Source organism: Alosa alosa, chromosome 18 (assembly GCF_017589495.1).
Source record: "Alosa alosa isolate M-15738 ecotype Scorff River chromosome 18, AALO_Geno_1.1, whole genome shotgun sequence".
Lineage (NCBI taxonomy): Eukaryota > Metazoa > Chordata > Actinopteri > Clupeiformes > Clupeidae > Alosa > Alosa alosa.
In genome coordinates, this window is record NC_063206.1 from 9,060,959 (window position 1) to 9,081,383 (window position 20,425).

General features: G+C 39.6%; 2 protein-coding genes across 2 annotated transcripts; one reads left to right on the forward strand and one right to left on the reverse strand.

The window, feature by feature from the left end:
• The first annotated feature begins 3,767 nt into the window (after positions 1–3,767).
• LOC125311203 (solute carrier family 22 member 7-like) lies at positions 3,768–19,735 on the forward strand. The gene is made up of 11 exons (XM_048269034.1): positions 3,768–4,062; positions 5,743–6,124; positions 7,499–7,602; positions 7,748–7,902; positions 17,528–17,696; positions 18,164–18,287; positions 18,377–18,483; positions 18,576–18,790; positions 18,903–19,011; positions 19,155–19,361; positions 19,543–19,735. Exons 2-11 carry the CDS (start codon positions 5,744–5,746, stop codon positions 19,649–19,651), a joined length of 1,680 nt encoding a protein of 559 aa, XP_048124991.1. The 5' UTR covers positions 3,768–4,062; position 5,743; the 3' UTR covers positions 19,652–19,735.
• Positions 9,254–10,040, reverse strand: nanos2 (nanos homolog 2). The gene has a single exon (XM_048269037.1). The coding sequence runs from the start codon at positions 9,772–9,774 to the stop codon at positions 9,331–9,333; it is 444 nt and encodes a 147-aa protein (XP_048124994.1). The 5' UTR covers positions 9,775–10,040; the 3' UTR covers positions 9,254–9,330.
• Positions 19,736–20,425: the final 690 nt, after the last annotated feature.

A 20,425-nucleotide genomic window follows, 5' to 3' on the forward strand; every position in this document is an offset into this window, starting at 1 on the left:
GTGTTGGAGTGTGTTCAGTTCAACACACCTCACTTGCCTTAATGAAATAATGCTTTGTATTGAAACTCCACTGTCACAAATGCTTCCAGTAGAGATGAGTCATTGTCGTCAAACAGAAGTCCTTCATATGATCAGCCCATCCTACATGCCAGGTCAGGATTATGATTAATAATTTATCTGAAAAATCAAAGCACTTTCCTGTTCTCTGAGCGTGATCTGATTGTTATTTTTCATCTCCTGAAGAATTGGGTTATGGTTTTTTCCTTATAATCTTTTCCAGCAATTCAAATAGCAAGTCCTATAGCTCTCATATCTCTCTCAGATTTCTCATTTAAATAGAGAAGAAATCATAATGTTAGGTTTGACAAATATTACTTGAAAACATTTCTCGACAGATCATACAGCTTTCAAATTCAAATGAACATAACAAGCTATTCCAAATTTTGAGGAATTCTCTGCAAATAGCCATAAAGATGATACACCTGCCAAATATCGATCTGGTATGAAATGGATGCAAACCGTCTAGAAACCTTGCTGTCTATGTTTAAAGGTGCTTGGTACTTGGTACTGGTACACAAAGCAAGAAGGTCAGGACACTTCCACCATGTCAGTTAATCATATCAAGCATACCAAAAGGATACTGAACGTCCTGTACTATAGCACATACAAACAGTGCACACTGCATAGTCTGTCCAAGAATATGAGGTGGGAAAGCCAAACTGCTCATTGTGATGCCAGTCCTTTATCAAGGCTACACTCGTGTCACACCATTATGCCATTTCCTCCTATGGGTCCATCAATTGAACAGCAGCCAACCAGCACTCCTCAGAGAGCAGGCATGCCTTTGGATACCTTTGCTTTTGGTGTTGTTTGATAATCATTTACTATACATCTGTAGATTATAGAGTAATTTCTTGAAACAAAAATTGTATTAATTTTTTTATTCAGCAATCTAAACTGAGAGAGGCAAAAAAGTAAAAAAAAGACGTAAGTTACATAGGTTTTGCATATGTTTATGTATTTATTTTTTCCAAGTCTTTGAAATGCTTTGGTTAATCACACAGCAAGCTGTGATTGCAATGACAACCAAATCGCACGACTCTGTGAGGTGCAAAAGTGGGACATTAAGCTTTATTTTGTGTTTCAACTGGCAAGCGCAAAAAACGCCACAACGGCCCACAACACTCTGCCTGCCCTCTGCTCATCTCACAAGCGTAAGAAACAGACAGACAAGCTGTTTCAACAGAACAGTCAAAAGCCAGTTTCGTGTGTTAGAGTGGATGTGTGTATGAGAGGTTCAAAATATGAAAACAAAAAAGCCTTCTTCCCGATTGGTTTATGAGTCTAATCTAATAAAACACCAAATGGGGTGATGGACTACAGAATACTGAAGTAACCTTAAAATGGGTAATATGGTCTAGAGCAAACACTTTACACTTGAGCTAAGTGATTAACTTGAATGGAATAGCTCAATACTGCCCCCAACAAACCCTCACCAAGCCCAAGTCTCAACAGCTACGCAGTAATATTAGTTATCAGTTGAGATGTGCACATCTCAACCATGTACGGAGGTGAAGAACAGCAGCAGCATCTTGTCAGTGAAAAATGAAATATTGAAGTTCTTTAAGCAAGCTCGATATGTATTGATGTGTACTTGACATGTAATGATAAATCAATAAAGATAAACAACAACAGGGTGACAAGTGAAAAGAAGAGAGAGGTACAGTATGTGTATTGAAATGTCCTGTGAATGTTTAATTCCACAATTTCTCTGTGATCTATACCTTATTATTGATGGATGGAAGAAGGGTGACATTCATCAACCAGGCTGGGGTAGTGGTGGAGGGTGCCAATCAGAGTCGATAGCTCCGTCTCCCTGGTTTTGGATCCTGGGGCCCAGAGTCTAGCGTGGGGGACAGAGAGAGGGTGTGTCAGGAGAGCAGAGTTGCCCATTACTCCGCCTTTGTCTTCAGTGTAATGAACGTGTGTTCTCTCCTCTACGGGACTCGTTGACACAGGAGGGACATTGCATGAATGTGTGTTTCATAATTAATTCATTGAATATCTGCTTCTAATAATGACCTTTCTGACAAGTTGTCTGGTTTATCAAAGGTTCCAGTCAATAAAAGTAGCTCCATTGATTCCTTTGAGGTGACTTTGGGAGTTTTCTTCTGAATCTTCCACAGATAGTGTCTCTGTTGAGAAAATCTCTAATATAAGAACCCACTTTATACTTCATACAACTTATAATTGGGTCTGTCTGTCATTAAGCCTTTATCTGTGGAATGGACATCGGGGATTCAATACTGTTATTCAGAAAGATGAGGATGTTATTTTGTGAGGCTCTATTACATCTCATTGAGTTGCGTCCACTATCCTATTAAAAAAAAAAAAGCTGTATATAAGTTAAAAGAGCTTAAAAGACTTTACAGATCTCTTTAATAACCTGTACCTCTATTATGAGTGGGTAGCTAGTTCTGAACATCATAACCATTATCATGACTAAAACCAGTCTTCAGATGATTCACTGATCCTTCAGTGTTTTTTAAGCTACTGCTTTGTGAGTGTTCCTGGATAATATATATAAAAATCAGCTCCTTGTGTGCAAAGGTGAAGCAAAGTTATAACCCTGTTATTTTTTCACTAAAGTCCCACAGAAGATGAGCTCTGAATAAAATTTGGTGGGTCCGGTAAATTATTAGTTTGTTATTGCTGAGGATAATGAGTAGCCTAACGATTATTGTCTTTGACACAGAAAGTCATTCAGATGGATATCAGAAGCCAGGGACACAGTTTGTGGGGGAGGGGGGGTGCGGTAGAAAAGCCTGTGTAAGAGGTGCAAGATTGTCGTCACTGATCATCATGTTTTCAATGTTGAACACTTGGAGACGGACTTTGTGATGAGACTGGCGCGGTTTCAGGAGGGCTGTCACAGGGCTGCTCTGCTGGAGGGCCCCAGCTGCTGAGGACTCTTTGGCCCGTGTGACGTGCCACAGCGCTATTGTTGGGTAATATGAGCAGATGTATCAAAACAACACACACCACTGTACGAATCCTTTGATTTGCACTCAACACGCTCTCGCTGGGAACCACATAAAGAATGTCATATATATGATTTGAGAGGGACTTTTGGTGTTTAGTGAGCACACAGTGGGATTAGGGGGCTCAAACAGGGCCGTACAACTACAGAGGTCAGCACAAGCAAAACCGGACCGTAACACTGTTTACAAAGAAAGTCATTTCAGGAATTTCAGGTTTCGCCTGTACAGTATCTAGTTTACTTGTTTGTCCTTTATGCGAGCAGAATACTGAAAAGTCTTGCTGGACTGGACTCTCAGTGATTTAATGTCCATAAATTTCCAGGGTCCTTCCGCTGCGACAAAGCCGCTTTGATCCTGATCCATAGAACACAATCACCAAACACAATAGGCTCCAGTGTTAATGAAAGCACGTGCAAGCTCTCTCTATAACTCTTTCTCTCTCTCTCTCTCTCTTTCTCTCTCTGACACACACACACACTTACATACACACACAGACTTATAACTTTTTTTTATTTTGACCAACCAACTTGACATGCACAAACACATAACCCTGGCACAGTAGTCCACTTTGAAGTGGGCAAAGGGTGAGAACCAGAGGTTCCCAAGGCCGAGGAGGGGGAGGAGAAGAGGGGCGGGGAGGGGTGGTCTGAGACATCCACCCAGTGTGCCATGTTTTGGCCCCCTACCTGCCCTCATTAGGAGAGGGCCACTCTCACTACAGGAAACCTCTAGCAGCTGGTCATCCCGCAGCGCAACTCTCTGCAGAGTGCCGCGTTCTCCCCTCCAGCAGGGACGAAGGAAGAAGAGGGACTCTGGACAGCACTGGGCTGTTTGGTGTAGGTGGTCAAGGAGATTACTTCTGACAAGCCACTGGACCCTTGGACCACAAATTTGCACCTGCATCAGTGCACAAGCTTAACAAGATCCTCTTCTTCCATAAACACGTCTGAGAACTGAGAGACCAGGGCTGCCAGTGGTCAGTTTAGATCCTCTGTGGGAAGCTTCAGCATACTGCCAACAGGTGACTGTTTTATATTCTCATATTCTTTACATTTCAATTAATCAATTGTTTTTTGCTTACTGTCCTGCAAGTTTTTCATGTCATATATTGTTGTAGGCTACCAACAGAAAATGCATTTGTCTCACTTTCAAAGAACTTATATGATTGATATGGTATTCCAGTGTATTTCTCCATGGACAAAATATGGCACCAAAATATACAACAGTGTCCTTATCATTCCTGCCTATTCATGCATGCTTGTATGCTTAAATGAGTCATTAGTTTGAACAGACACATAACTTCTTGAGAAATCTTAGCTTTGCAGACACAAATATGCATAGTAATCCTCTCAAAATTAATGAGAGAAAATATGGAGCCTAGATTACCCAGGTAAATCTTACACCCTGCTATACATCTTTGAAGTGGCTCGCACTTAGATGTAGGAAACTTACATGGAGGAAACTGCCACATTCCTGCTCAGGATCTTTCTCTTTTCAGGAGTTTTTTCTTGTACTCCCTTGTGTTCCATGCTGTGTTTTTGTGCTTCCTTTTGATTACATTACAATAGATTCGATTTGCACTTGCCATGTTCTGTGTTGCCCACTTCTTATTGCTGTTTTGACCAGGCACCTTCACCCATTGTTAGGGCTACCACCTGCACAGCTATCACCCTGGCCGTTGCTGATGCTAGACCCCTTTACTGAGGCATGTGCCCCAGTATTGATCAGCTCAGCCCCTGGAAAATCACACCAGACCTGTCAATCCTCTTATTTTTTGGGGTTAACCCCTATTTTTAACTTTATCATGTCCATGTTTATTTGTTATACATGGCATATCAGGAGTAAAATAAGCAGTCAAGGCCATGACTGAGTATTTGCACCTTGGAACTGCAGTGAGCCATCATCCTCAAAAAGGCGGGCTGACAGACTGGATTTCCTATGTTAAGAGCCTAAGGAACCAATCCCAGCAATTTATGGGATACTCAAAGCATCCATATATGACGAGTTGGGATTGAGACTGTTGTCAGAGACGGAACGAATAAACTCCAAAATGAGACAAATATGTAGAATTATATATCCGAGACATTTAACTGCCATGAAGGGATTTTTTCATGAGATGAGTTTTTTAGGGGTTCATCAATGCCTGGAGTGGGTCTTTAATATAATCTCATGAATGTCCTGTATTTGAACCTTTCTTAACGTTGATCAGTGTGTTCTTACTTGTCACTCAGTTAATGTAGGAACTAGTCAATTCAATCCGTATTGATATTTTAAAGCGTGTGGTTGCTTTGGTGATTTTGATTTAATTAAAATCACTGACTTATCAGACAATTATTTGGATGTTTGCAGAATATTACTAGAGCATGTCATGTCAGGTGTTTATGACCCCTGTATAACTTTATGCTCTGGATTACTGTTTGCGTAGTTGGATTGTTTGGATTACAAACTCTGAACTGTTAGATGTAGGATTTTTGCCTGGCAACCTGTAGTGAAGAACCTCATTAAATCTCAACTCATCTCTCTGTCCGAGGCTGCATTTCCAGCCTATTAAATGAATTAATGGTGACTGTGGGTTTGTTTAAGTAACACACTGGGGTTGCCAGGAGACAGAAAGGATTAGATTAAATACTTTCAAAGAGCAAAATAGATTTAGTCATCTGATATATCACTGACACTGATAAAAGGTTGATTTGTGGGGCAGGATGAAGTTTGAGAACATCCTAGCAGAGACGGATGGATTTGGCCGGTTCCAGATTGCCCTCATCGTACTGTTGGTGGTACCCCGCATCACGCTGCCCTGTCACTTCCTGTTAAACAACTTCATAGCAGCCACCCCATCGCATCACTGTGACCTCAGTGGTCTGGATACAGAAGGCGTCTTTGAGAATCTGACTGCGGAGCAGAGGCTGGCGGTCAGTATCCCGGCACGGGTAGATGGGACACCCTCCTCATGTCTGATGTTCCCAGAGCCCCAATTTCACCTGCTGGTCAACTCCTCCAACGCCACGACCCTTCCTGCAGGGCCATGCCAGAATGGATGGGTGTTTGACAACAGCACTTTCAGAAGCACCCTGGCTACAGAGGTATCATCAGTAGCCCATCTCTGTCTCTTTCACTCATAATGTCCAACTGCTAAGCACATACCCTAGTCATTTCAAAAAATAATTATATCTGCATTTTATTTCATTTCGCATGAAAATATATTCCAAAATATTGGGCATTGAAGATCAAATATAGTATATAGGTCCAGGGGAATTATCTACAAAAAATGGGCCAAGTCGTTACGCGGTGGATAGAAACAACAAAATTGGTACAGACACTCCTCATGATGTATCCCATTATTTCAGAAGGGGTGCCCAACATTTCTTGTTTATTATACCGCCAAGGGAAAATCCAAAATGGCCACCAAAAAAGACCCAAGGATAATAAAACATTACATAGTTTGGGCATCATGGTTTATTCTGCTACTTTATCATTTTGCATTTAATATATAGATGGCTAACCCATCATATGTGCAAGATAACCCATGGAAATATTCTTACATGCCTTTTATACAGCTTTAAAAGGGGAAAAAACAGGCTAAAACAGTAAGAATGACATGACTCTCCAAATGAATGCTCATCTGAGTTTTAAATTATTATGACCGCCGCGCAGAGAAGTATCCAGAAACAGGTTTGTCTGGATTCCCCCAGGTTAGCTAAATACCACCTTGATTGTCTTGTTAAATACAAAAACACCTACAGGAGTATCTAAAGGTTTGAGAAAAGCTTATTTAAAAGAAACTCAAAAAACGTGCTGAAGCTTTGGTCTTTGCTGAATTATCATACATTGAAAGCCATTTAGAATAGGGAGGACGTGTGCGTGTTCAAACTTTCAGAGTCGGTTAAGTCAGCTACAAAACCATCAACAAAACCAGATTTAAAATACACATTTTGGAGCATTTTGATGGATGTCAGAGGTCCTGTGGAAGGACAACATTACTTGTGTTCAATGAGGGAATGCAGACCATGCTCAAGGAAAACTAGTGTGACTGTGATAAAGGGGCAGTTTCTATGACAAAACTAGTGAAATAAATTTCTAAAGATGTTTGACTAATCTGAAGAATTTGAATTTGCATGGCCATTTTCCACAGAACTGTTAGAATTACTTAGTCCTGACAGGTTTGAAGGTTTCCATGCTGCTGAATGGCCCCAACATCACTTCTCAATATACGGATGTTTCTTGGGAATGTCTAACAATTTCTCAAATGATACTATTCAATGCTAAGAAAAGAACTGGTAATGAAGCAGAACCATCAAGGTCCTCCAAACTCCAAAAACCTTATCTTCCTCTTTATTGGCCTTCAAGCCTAAACTCAAGAACATGATGAATTCCCTTAACACTTTGGGAGTCACTTTTCTCTCTCCATCTCCTCCCACTGCTCTGTGTATTTACTATCTTTGTTTTGTGCCATTCAGTTTGATCTGGTCTGTGATAAGAGACAGCTGACCAAAGGCACTGCCACAATCTTCTTCGTTGGAGTCATGCTCGGGGCAGTGTTTTTCGGTGTCCTTTGTGACAAGTAAGGAATTGTTTAATTAATCTTCAAAAAAATAAAAGTCCCAAAATGTTCTGTGGTAAAACCTACGCCACAAATCTATATCTGTGATGTTGTTTTGTCTTTGATTAAAGCATTTTTGACATGTCCATCATCTCTTTACGTCCAGGTATGGTCGGAGGAGTATGTTGCTGGTGTCCTACACCTCTGCTATCATATTCAGTTTGATCAGTGCCCTATCAAACAGCTACATCATGTTTGCAGTGTTTCGCTTCCTCACTGGCTTCGGAATTACAGGAATTAGCATTATTACCATTGTCCTCAGTGAGTATACCAGTTTGTTTTCCAAAACCACAATGAAATGTACAATCTATAGCCTACATTAAATAGGTAATATCTTATGTGTTTACTAAACAGACAAGACAACATGCTTGATAGCGAAAGTAGACATAAACATGTTGAGCACTATTACTTATACCTGTGAAGCATAAGCTACTTGCTCATCTGAATCTTTCCAATTGTACCATACCACTGTCCCGTGCCACTTGCCTACTGTCCCGTAGCACCCGTCTACTGTCCCACGCCACTGTATCGTCGTGCCACTTAACAATAGGCAAGTGACATTAGATGAGTAGTGCAGGACAGTAGGTGACAGTGGGTGCACCACCAACAACAGTACAGTACAGTTTTTGCTCCTATATGCACTTATTAAACTAAATAGGCCTAGTAGTCTACACTGTTAGACAAACAAAGAAAAAAAACAAGCATGAATAGGCTCCATGCATCATTTGGTGGTCTTATTTTCTATTAAGTTTCACCAATTATGATATAACCTACATATAACAGCTTTGGGCTATTTGTCATATCATAACATGTGACCTCATTTGTCATATTTCCAAACTGGTGAACTCATGGCTCTTGGAATATGCTGATTGCACTGGTAGGCCACTTCAAGCAAACAATTTCTCATCAGACGTTACAGGTGCACACTCTGTCAGGTAGGCTATAGGCCTAACAGTGGCCTATAAAACATTTCGAGCCATCAAAGGCTAAACACAGGCTGACTTTGCATGGCTTTGTTCCGTAAACGAAACGAAACTGACCCAATGGACAGGTGGGCCATGTGGTGTCTAAAGTTGATAGGATTGACTTGAACAATAATTGAAAATGTGTATTGAATAGTGCATTATTAGTCTGCCAAGCCATCAGGATTTGCAAAAATAGGCCTATGCATCATGTCTTTAAAAGGAATTCATTTTGTAGTATGAATTTTAATGGCAAAGGTAGGCTACCATTTCTGGAAATATTTCGGTTTGCACAAGAACTTTTCAATAGCCTATGCCCCAAAAGTTAGGCTACCATTTGATAGCGTCACGGTGCCGACCTATGGATCAGTCTAGTCAGGACATTTTATTTAATTTAAGGCACTTTAATCTCACAATTTACAGAATATGTAAAATTCCCATAACATTTGCCTACCACTGTGTTAATCAAAAGTTGTAGTTGTAGCCTAACCATGCGCTGTGGGATAGCCTACACTTTTTGTAATAAGCTGAATCAAACCGACCAGAACATCTCATGAACCAAACACAAAACATCATGAAAACGTTTTTTTTATTTGTAGGCTACAAACCATTGTGCAAAAGAACATAACATTTAACACAACAACATAATCAACAACATAACTATTTAGAACATATGTACATACAATGCTGTCCGCTGACAGCTAACGTTAATTGGTACAGTTCACCTTCAGTCAGTTGCGTAGGGACAATAGCGACGGGTGTGCGCTTTATCCCCCGTTGCCTCACAGGTAGGACACACGTAGCTCCTCAAAATAGGACAGAGTACCTTGCCATCTCTCGCTTTCAGTTTGTGACTGAGGTAGATATCGGGAGTTTCTCCGTTCTGTCGACAAAATCCACACCCGTCCCGCGAGTTCCGATTGGTGCTGCTGCTGCATACGCTGTTCTCAGAACTGCTTGTTGAGCGTTTCTGGTTATTGGCAGGTGGAGCAGGCTGTTCGACATCCACCACCGGTAGGCGCTGTTGGAAGGCATGGCCTGTTATCCTCTGTGTCCCACTCTCTGTCTGTCCGAGGTTTTCTACAACTGCCCCGAGTTGAAGATAATCTCGCCACATATTAAAACATCCGTTCAGTCGGAACTTCTCGGGCATAAACGGTTGTCGTAGCATCTTGTCAGACTTTGGGCATGGGGGAGAGCAACGTTTAAATAGCCCTTGCACCCCGCCGGTAGCATGCTGCCATCATACAATGTAGCAAATCATGCAGTCTGACCGTCTCACCCTGTCTGGTCCTGAAAGTTTTGCAACACTTTTTGGATGCATTAATCAAGCCGTGCACAGTCAAGTCTTGCATATTTAGCATATGCATCCATTAATCGGATGTCTTTCAAATAAGTGAGGGTGAATTTAGTGCAGCCTGTACAGTGTGCCAGTGTGACCCAGTGGAGGTTCTGTGACTTCTACCATGCACGGTAAGTCATCCTGTATTGTCACCAGATTTGACCAGATTTGGGATCAATTAAAAGAGCAAAATACTGCTCAGCTAAACATGTCAGATTCATAATTCCTAACAGTATCCTACACACACTTTTGCCTTATTTTTTATTTGGAGCAGTGCTGAGAAAAATGAGGATCGTAGGCTATAGGCTATTTCAAACATGTTTCCATTTTATTTTTTTCTCCTTTGATAATTTATCTTTAAAGTAGCTCGTCTTTAACGTGGGTTTATCAAGGGTTCACAAAATTACGAGACTAGGCTTCTGGAGCAGACGGCAGTAAAATCGGTCAAAAAGTAGCGGAATTAGACTATGTTTTGATTAAAGCAGCGTGCTGGTGACTTTTACAGTGTTTCTTTTTGCATATGGCTCGTGCCCTTTACGACAGCCCTCAGTCTTCCCTGAGAGAAAACACTCATTAGCCTACACAAACCATTCGCCAGTCTGTCACCATGAGATGTGATCAAAGATAGTCTACGTCATATATGTTACAGTGTTTTAGTCCTAGACATGCTGTCTGGAGATGTAGCAAAGAGTAGGCCAACATGAAATTGTTGATTACCAAGTGGGATTACCTGCTAAAGTTTGTTTTGTGATAGCTATAGGTTAGGCCTACGGGCGCTATATCCTCCAAGCCAGTGCGTTTAGCCTACCAACACGAATGGTTGAAGACACCTACCGATGCTGAACCGCATGCTGGTAGGCAGGCTATTCACCCTTATTCACTTGTAAGTGACAACTGCAGAGATGACACTTGAGACTAGGCTACTTCTCTTTCTGGGTATACTGATTAGCCAAACTAGTCTTTTCAGAACCTGGAGAGCCTAGTATATTGTTTTTAAAATTGTTGTTAAAATTAAGACTGACTGTAGTCACCAGTTTGTTCAGTTTACAACATGTTTTGTTTATAACTTAAACCAACACACTTTTCCACGACATTCTAATTTTTGAGCCTTTACCCAAATGTGCTTAGCGGATATTGTAGGCCTGATCCCTGCTCCATCTGTTATTAAGAATGCTCTGCTTCTCCTTGTCAGAGTAGCGAATAATTGCATTTATAAATTGCAGTCATAGGCTGCAGAGCTTAAACCTTCTGACACGGTGAGTGTCACATCTATTTCTCTCTCTTCTCCTCCTTATAGTCTACATGTAGGTCCTGAGTAAGATTTGTATGCACTTCATTTAGCGGAGAATATCTCAACTGTTATAGATAATATGACCCCATTGAACAACGTGGGATGTGTGCCAAAATCTCTACCCCGGACGAAAAAAATGAAAATGACCAATAGGTGACACTATTATCACACTACAAGTGAATAGGACTTTTTTCCCTTTATAGATAGATATCCTCATACATTTCTACCAGTTTAATCTTAATATTAAGACAAATACTTTTTGTATTACACTTTGTCTTAAAAATAAAATATGCATAAAATAAAATATGCAAATTAGGCAATGTCTCATTAAATATGCGTACATATAAACTCTTGAAGCTACAGATTTTCTGAGGTGATCACAATGTCTACAATGACCATGTAGTGTAAGAATTCTGTTTTGATATTTTGATTGTGTTTAGATGTTCAGTGTGGATGTTGTGTGTGTGTGTGTGTTTTTTCCTGTTTAGTGCTGTATTTAATGGAAAATTATAAATACAATTTTATACAGACAAGGGACTGTTTTTGAAAAGAAAGAAAACAAGCATTTGATTAATATACAGATTTTATATCCAACATTGCTATTATCATTGGGACGTTTACTTAAAGTGAAACATCCAGAACAACAGGTTTAATCCCTGTATTGCAAGGTAAAACTTTCACAACAGAGTCAAGGTATGGGGATGATGATGAGATCTCATTCAGTGATAGGATTTTTACAACTATTGCCTCCCTTGCATTTGCAGTACTTGTAACAACGGAAACCAGCTACCCGACAGGGACACCCATTCTTGTGTGCACACTTGGGGCAGCCGTGGCCTACTGGTCAGGGGTTCGGGCTTGTAAGGGTTGCCGGTTCGATCCCCGACCCAGTAGGAAAAAGGGTTGAGCACTGCTCTCTCATGCACATCCACGGCTGAAGTGCCTTTGTCAACTTTTATGCCAACAATTGCAGGATTGTTCATGTTTTCTTTAAACATGCATGTAGGTTTGTTGAGACACAAGGAGAGGCTGTGCAAAGGTGCACATAGCTCTACAATAAATTAATTCCATCCAATTTAAATAGTAGGCCTACAACATAGAAAATCATTGTGTTTTAGTCAGTGTTGATATTGTAGTGGGCCGCCACAAATAAGTCAATGTATAGGGTCAAATGAGTAATTGGTATGTACCAACTTATCTGTTCTTTGTGAGGAATAATGCATATTTAATGATATATTGTCTCATTTGCATATTTTATTTTATTTTATTTTTTAGGCAAAGTGTAATACAAAAAGTATTTATCTTAATATGAAGATTAAACTGGTAGAAATGTATGAGGATATTTATAAAAGGGGGGGGGGGGTCCCATTCACCTGTAGTGTGATAATAGTGTCACTTATTGTGGTCATTTTCACGACTTTAGTCCCAGGTAGAGATTTTGGCACACATCCCACGTTGTTCAATAGGGTCATATTAGTCTATAACAGTTGAGATTTTCTCCGTTAAAAGAAGTGCATACATCTTAACCAGGACCTCTACTATTACTCTTTCTCCTCAAATGTCAGCATTAATATAGCTTGTTTCAGTGCTAGGTCCTTCTCCACTGAATTTCAGCATAACATTTCCAGTAATTGGTGGCCCTGTTGCATCTTTGTTGTAGGCTATTTAACCATTGTTTTGACATGTCAGAGGCAGTTGGCAGTGATCTGATTTACTTGACTCTGGTCATTCAAAAGACTGCCGGTCTCGGAATCCTACAAAGTCTCCTGAACAGCCGGGACAGGCTCTCTGAGAAACACTGACATAAGAGTCAGGGAATGGTTGAGGGAGATGCCCAGGTGTAACCTGGAAAACAAATATTGATCTCAAACAACAGCCAAATACAATAAAAGTCTGGTTTGAGCTACCCACCCCAACCTCCATCCCAAGTGGAGCAGGCAATAGTGGAGGGAAATATACATCATCCTATCCAGGCCTTCTTGGAAGTATTATAGTGTGTTTGGACATACTGTACTATAGAAGTACTTTAAGACTATACTATAGGAACATAGAGAGTAAGGATATTCTAGAGGTATTCATAGTGGTCTTATATACTACCATAGAACTATAGAAATCTTATAGGGTTACTGTAGTCATTTGTCTGGTGAGTTTTCGCAACACTGTCAGTGCATCATGACTGACAGCACATGACTGTGGTATTGGACGCTCCTCAGCACATGACAGTGGTATTGAAAGGGATGGCACAGACGCTCCTCAGGATGAGAATTGCGTTGGCCATCAAAGGTTTAAATGTGTATTGAACATTAGGACAGAAAGGTGAAGCAGTATAATTATTACAAGAAACGATTAATCTGACTTAGTTCTTAACTAAAATTAAGAACTTGACCTAAAACAATTACCAAGTAGTTTATCAACTATAGCAGAGTAGTTGCATGGCATATGAGAAGAAATATATACATGGTGGTGAATTAATAATTTATTACCAGTAAATCATAAAGGTAGACGTGACCCATATAACTTAACATTGAATGTAAGGTAAAACTCAGATAGGTCTGAGAAGACTCTGGGTTCATCCCCTTATATCTAAAACATATTAAAGGGACACCAGGCAAGCCTGATGCTTTTTCTCTACGAAACTCCCCCTAGCGTCTGTACATGTCGATACGTGTGTGAGCCCTCGCTCGGTCTGAAGCTCTTTTCCTTTTATTTGCATCTTCTGTCAAGGGTTTTCGCTGCTTCTTTGCCGGCTCTGCCATTATACACACGTTTGCAACAATTGCTAGCGTTTCGTTAGCCTGCCTGCTTCGGTCGGCGGGTAGGATACACTGAACTTGCAAGCGGGATATTCTTCCTACAGGCAGTAGGGGCGGGCAAGAGAGTCTTCATTCACCCTGTAACGAGTCATTTAACCATATACCGACTTACGAAGATGAGTAATTAACACGAAAACGTTGGTGTCCCTTTAACATATAGATGGCCTTCATCTGGAATCACCAGGGCATCTCAGTTATCTGAGAGTAGGGGGTATGGCAGCATCTCCTCAGAGAGGGCAGCAAATATCCCAGGTTACAGAAACATTATATGAATTAACTTTACTGTTCTACAACTGGCAATACTGTATTTCTCACATGGATCCTTTTAAAATTATATTAGACATGAGTGGATTATAATTTCTCCTTTGACAAATATAGTTAGAGTTCAGGCATTTTCCTGTGGTCCAGGAGAGGCCCGGGCCTGAGTTAGGCCCTCAGCAGAGTGACGAGAACAGGACCAAATGGCAGCTGAAAACAGTGACTTCCTAGTTCACTGTATGCATAGACATCGATGCTGTTGATTACAAAGGCGTTTGTCAATATGAGACCTTTCCATTGATTTAGGTATGCACATTGCTGGCCTTACAGTATTGAATGTGGTATGGACATGCATGTTCCCCACCTCCACTCCCCTGAGTTCATTAAAACTGCTGGCATGACCCCAGACCAGAGGTGAAAAACTACCAGGTGTGTCTGTTGGGAAACACAGTTGGAAGTTGGAAGTTTATAGCTTTCTGATGAGGTGTTAACAATACACACCCTCAAACAGGGTGTGTGCAGAACATTTAAACCAGGCTTGTGCACAATTCAGAATTTAATTGAGAATGACTCCTAAATTCCAATTCAATTCTTGAATTTGAATTGAATTTGAATTAAGGTCAAAAACAGGATGTAGAATTCCAATTTGAATTTGAATTAAAGGAAGTAGAATTGAAATTCAATGAAATTCGAAGAAATTCATATACATAATTTAAGGGTAGTGTTTTACAATGAACCCTCACAGTATATGTCAGATATGATAGCATTAAACACACAACTTGTAACTTAAACAGTAACAAATTATATTTCCACATTGTAAAACATAATAGTTTTACTTACTTAAAATGTTATAGTAAGTAGAATTCAGGTTTTGTCTTTTGTTGAGATTACTTGCGTAAAATGAGTGTTACTTCATTTTGAGGTAGAAAAGTAAACAGTTAAGTAAACTATACTTGAATTGCTGAAGTTTGTGCTACACTGTAAAATTAGTTTATAATCTTAGTTAACCTGTTAAGAAAAGCATGCAAACTGATTGTCTATGCAATTCCCATTCCAGATTTGTCTGTAATATCAAGTTGTGCAAACGAATGCTCACTTAGTGTAGTGCACTTACAGTACAGTACACAGAATTGCTATTTCAACTAACTTGGTCATTACAATTACAAGTAAAGTATACTGTATGTTTATTTAACACAAAAGGTGTATTGAAGTTGTGCTAACTAATGTCACAGTTCAGCTAACTGATATGACAAAAATGCATTTCCAGAATACCACAGACCCGGCCTACATATTGTTTAAGGGATCACATATTAATCTTTCCTGAAATTCAATCTTAAGTTACAATAACAAATAAGTGACAGTGACACTAAAGGCTGTATATAGTGTTGTTGTGTAATTGATATGTGATTTATATAGATACATCACCCCATCAATGACAATCAAAAACAGACCAAACCTGTGAGTAGAACTAGTGCTGACAGTTATAGACAGGCACAGATCTGTAGCTGGAAACCATACATACAGGTACCCTGTCTCTGCTAAGTTACTGAGGCTAAATGTGAGCTTGATTAAGATTTTTATGGGTGCTCTCCTTGCAAACTTATGTTGCTATTAGACATGGTGGTGTTAGTGGCTGTCCATTACATGCACTCTCCTCTCTGGTCAGGATATTAATATCAACCCCAATGCCTTCACAACATCATGGATACACTGAAATGCCAAAATCAGGCCTTTGAATGAAGTGGTAAAACAAAGTCCTGACTCACTGTGGACATCAAAGATTAGGGGGTTCCCTGAACCGCTGGACAAACCCAGGTGTGTGCCACATATTGGTGGTACATAGTGAGGTCTCCCCTTCATTGTGCAGTACTTTCAGTGTAGTAAAACAAAATACCAATGTAACATGTTGCTGAAGTTCTACCCACAACATTAGAGTGTTTTGGATAGTCATCCACATAAATTACACACCAACAGTATATATTTGTATATTTGTCACTGTCACTTGTAATTTAAGATTGAATTTCAGTAAGGATTAATATGTGATATCTTTACAAATATGTGGGCCAGGGCAGTGGCATTCTGGAAGTGAATCAGTTAACACACCTTGTGTTTACACAATATACTTGTAATGACAAAGTTAGGTTAAATAGGAATTCTCCTTAGTGTAAGTGTACTACACAAAGTAAGCATTTGTTTGCACAACTTGGAATTCCTATCCCAGATTAGTCTGTAATTTCAAGGCAATCGGTTTGCATTTTTTACAGGTTAAGTAAGGTTAACTAACTAACTAACTTCACGGTGTATCAGAACTTAAGCAATTCAAGTATAGTTTACCCGATTTAAATGATCATGTTCACTTAAATTACTCCTTTTAGCCAAGTTATCAAAAAGCAAAATCAACATAATCAACAAAAGACAAAAACTGAGTTATAGTAACTAAACATTTTAAGTAAGAATAGCTATTCAATTTTACAATCCAAAGTAACTTTCCCAAAACTGAATGCATGTGAGATTCAACACATTCTTCCTGTTGTTTGACTGTGGAATTGCATTGAATTGCCATGAATTTAATTCCACTTCCTGTCATTCCAATTCCAATTCAAATTCAACTTCCTGTGGGGCAGAGCCAATTCATTTCAAATTCCAATTCGTGAATTGAATGGACATCCATTCTAAAATTCGGAATTTTGCACAAGCCTGATTTAAACAGTTGGTTTCTGGTAGGCACAGTTGTTAACCATATCCATAGCATCAGGTCATAGTGGCCATGCACGTTCGGTCCAAGAAAGATTTATTAAGAGCGAGCGCTTGAGTGCTTTTTTTGAGTTTTCAACTTTTTGGTTTTATTTTTGGAGTTGAGTGTGCCTGTTCCTGTGTTAGATTTTTGTTCATATCATTATAGTTTTGGTTATAATTTGTTCATCCCTTGTCAATGTCATTACACAGAATAAAACAAAAAGGGGAAAAACAGGGCTATGTAATACGATTAGACACTATTTTTAAAACAAACATATACAAACACACACACACACACACACACACACACATATATATATATATATATATATATATATATATATATATATATATATATATATATATATATATATATATATATATATATATATATATATATATATATATATATATATATACATGAATTTGTATATGGGACATCTTGTTTCTAATCTTGTTTTATGTGCATTGTTTTGGCCTGAAGGTGTGGAGTGGGCAGATATAGAGCATCGGACATTTATTGGAGTCTTTGGGAGCGTATCCTGGACTCTAGGCAACATGTTGCTTGCAGGGATTGCATACTTGGTTACTGACTGGAGAATGCTGATTATCACTGTCACCTCTCCTTTAGTGCTCGCAATTCTGACTTGGTGGTAAGAACTCTAAATGTGTGCCATGATAGTCTATGGACCCTTTCAAGAGAGTTCCATTATCAGCATCATAGTTGGCCCCACAAGACTTCCTTTTCAACATTCCATATGTTATCTTAATGCAGAGGAAGTAGATTGGGTCCCAAATAGAACGTTCAAGCATTGTTTTTGTTTACCTTGTTGAAAGGGTCTATAGGATTTAACATAACCTTTGTGATTAACCCCATTTCAGTTTTTGATGTACCAATGTTGTCTATTGCAAACCCTTCAAATCACCAATCCATCAGTGATCTAGTTAGTTTCTTTAATTACAATTTGAACAATGAAGTTATTTGCATGAAATAAAAGGTGAAAGACATGAAACATTTTATTTTGAGATGCAGAAAGTTTAGCAGGTTAACCAATAATAATTTATAATTTAACAACTGTTTAAACTATTGTGATGTGTTCATTCATGGCTGGGGAGACAGGTGGATTCCAGAATCGGCTCGCTGGCTGATAGCCGCTGGGAAACCCGAAAAGGCTCACTACTTCCTCCAAAGATGCGCCACCATTAATCGCAGGGATGAATTCTCTACCAGAATTAAGCCAGAGGTGGGATCCTTTTCTTAAAAATTCTCTTTCTGTTTGACAAACTGTTGTTGTTATGTGCTTCCTACACTGATAGTACATTTCCTGGTTAGACTTTATCGAGCATCGTATCCGTGGATCAGAAGCACAGCTTCACATACCTGGATCTGGTCAAGACCCCTCGCATGAGGAGACTGACTGTACTCACAGGCATTGTGTGGTAAGTGGTGTGACTGTGTGAGTGAGTGAATGAGTGTTATATGAGTAAATGACTTAAATAAACCTGTTTAACATCACATGTGTCTCATCTAGGTACGGAGTCGCATCTACATACTATGGCATCAGTTTGAACATCACTGGCTTTGGACTGGACCTTTATCTGACTCATTTCATTTATGCAGCCATCGAGCTCCCAGCCAAGTTTATCACCTATTTCAGTCTTAATGTCATTGGCCGCCGATATAGCCAAATGGGGACACTGCTGGCCACAGGGATATGCATTTTGATAAACATCTTTACCCCCAAAAGTAATCACACAAACACACACAGAAAGAGACAAAGAAAATATTGCTGTTTTTGTTTTCTTCAACCAATGATAAAGAAACAGGATTCTGGTTGGTGTGTGTGCATGGGTTTTAGGTTTTTGGATGTTTCGCACCATTGTGGCAGTGTTGGGAAAAGGTCTTTCTGAGGCTGCGTTCACCACAGTCTTCCTATACACTACTGAGTTGTATCCAACAGTGGTCAGGTTAGCCATTTCACTTTCAGTTAAGTGAGAGCTACCTCACATATTGTGACTGATGAAGTCAAGTTCAAATTGAGAAAATAATCTTGGACACTGACACATTAATCTTGGATTAATCTGACATACTTTGTTGTGTCTACGAACAGACAAAATGGTGTTGGCTACACCAGTTTCATGGCTCGTTTGGGTGCCTCCATTTCGCCTCTCATCATGCTGTTGGAGGATGTGTGGAAGCCTTTCCCTGAGGTGGTGTTCTGCTCAGTGGCCATTTTCTCTGGACTAGTGGCATGGCTTCTCCCCGAAACCCTCAATGCACGGCTGCCCGAGACCATCGATGACATTGAGCAAACCAGGTGTGCTCAGAATCAGAATTAATCACAAGTGCATAGCCTAATCTATAATTCTATAGGCCAAATACCAAACAAAGTTAGACACGTATTGTAGACATATAGGCACCTATTGTATCCTAATAATAACTTGGCTCTAACACACCCCTTCAAATCAAATCTGAACATCTTTGTATTTTTCCTGCAGAAAACGGTCCATCTGCTTGTCTTCTCAAGACCAGGTAAAACTGAAGCCTGAACCAGAGGCACTAAAGCCAGAGGATAACGCGGAAAAATTAACCATGATGGAGTCGTGATAGTGTAACAGTCTTACTATGGACTTTTTACCAAGAGTTTTTTATTGCCATGTGATAAGATTAATAAAATATTTTATCACTGATTAAAAACCATTTGAGTTATTTATATTACATATGAACTACAGCTGCAGTTTTTATGGTACATTACAATATTACCAATAATGTTACTGTGTGTGTAAAACAAATATTAAGGTATGGCACGGGAGCAATTACATCAATGAAATGTGCATTAACACAACATGTTTGATGAAATCAACGTGCAGATTGGATACCATATTAAATAATCCTGGATGCATGATAGAGTAACCCTGAATGAGTGAGTCAGGAAGTGAATGAGAAACAGTGATTGGTTGAGTGAGAGATGGAACGATAAAGCAGAAGAAAAGAGATGACAAAGACAGATGAAGAAAGAATCTTGCTGCTGTACATCATTCAATTCAATTCAATTCAAATTCAATTCAAAGAACTTTATTTTTCAGTTAGGAACTTCACATGTGGAGGAGCAGCAGAATGTGTCCATACCCAACAAAACATCCAATAAACAAACACACACACACACAACACACACAACACACATACACACACACACACACATCATCAGCCCACACTAGACATATGGCAGATAATAAAAACTTTGCTGATCAGTGCCAATCAGTGTAGCCACCACATCCACAAACCAAGGTTCGCTGAATTCTTGCTCATTCTTATCCACACTGTCCACACCATGATAATTTTAAAGGGGCGTAGCCAACTTGATGGATGGGGTGGGTCTTC

Bases quoted from the DNA above. Each gene is read 5' to 3' on its own strand.
- LOC125311203 (XM_048269034.1), top strand. From the start codon at position 5,744: ATGAAGTTTGAGAACATCCTAGCAGAGACGGATGGATTTGGCCGGTTC. The intron at 17,697-18,163 runs GTAAGAACTCTA...CTGGGGAGACAG, and splicing joins CTCGCAATTCTGACTTGGTG to GTGGATTCCAGAATCGGCTC. The intron at 18,791-18,902 runs GTAATCACACAA...CATGGGTTTTAG, and splicing joins AAACATCTTTACCCCCAAAA to GTTTTTGGATGTTTCGCACC.
- nanos2 (XM_048269037.1), bottom strand. From the start codon at position 9,774: ATGCTACGACAACCGTTTATGCCCGAGAAGTTCCGACTGAACGGATGT.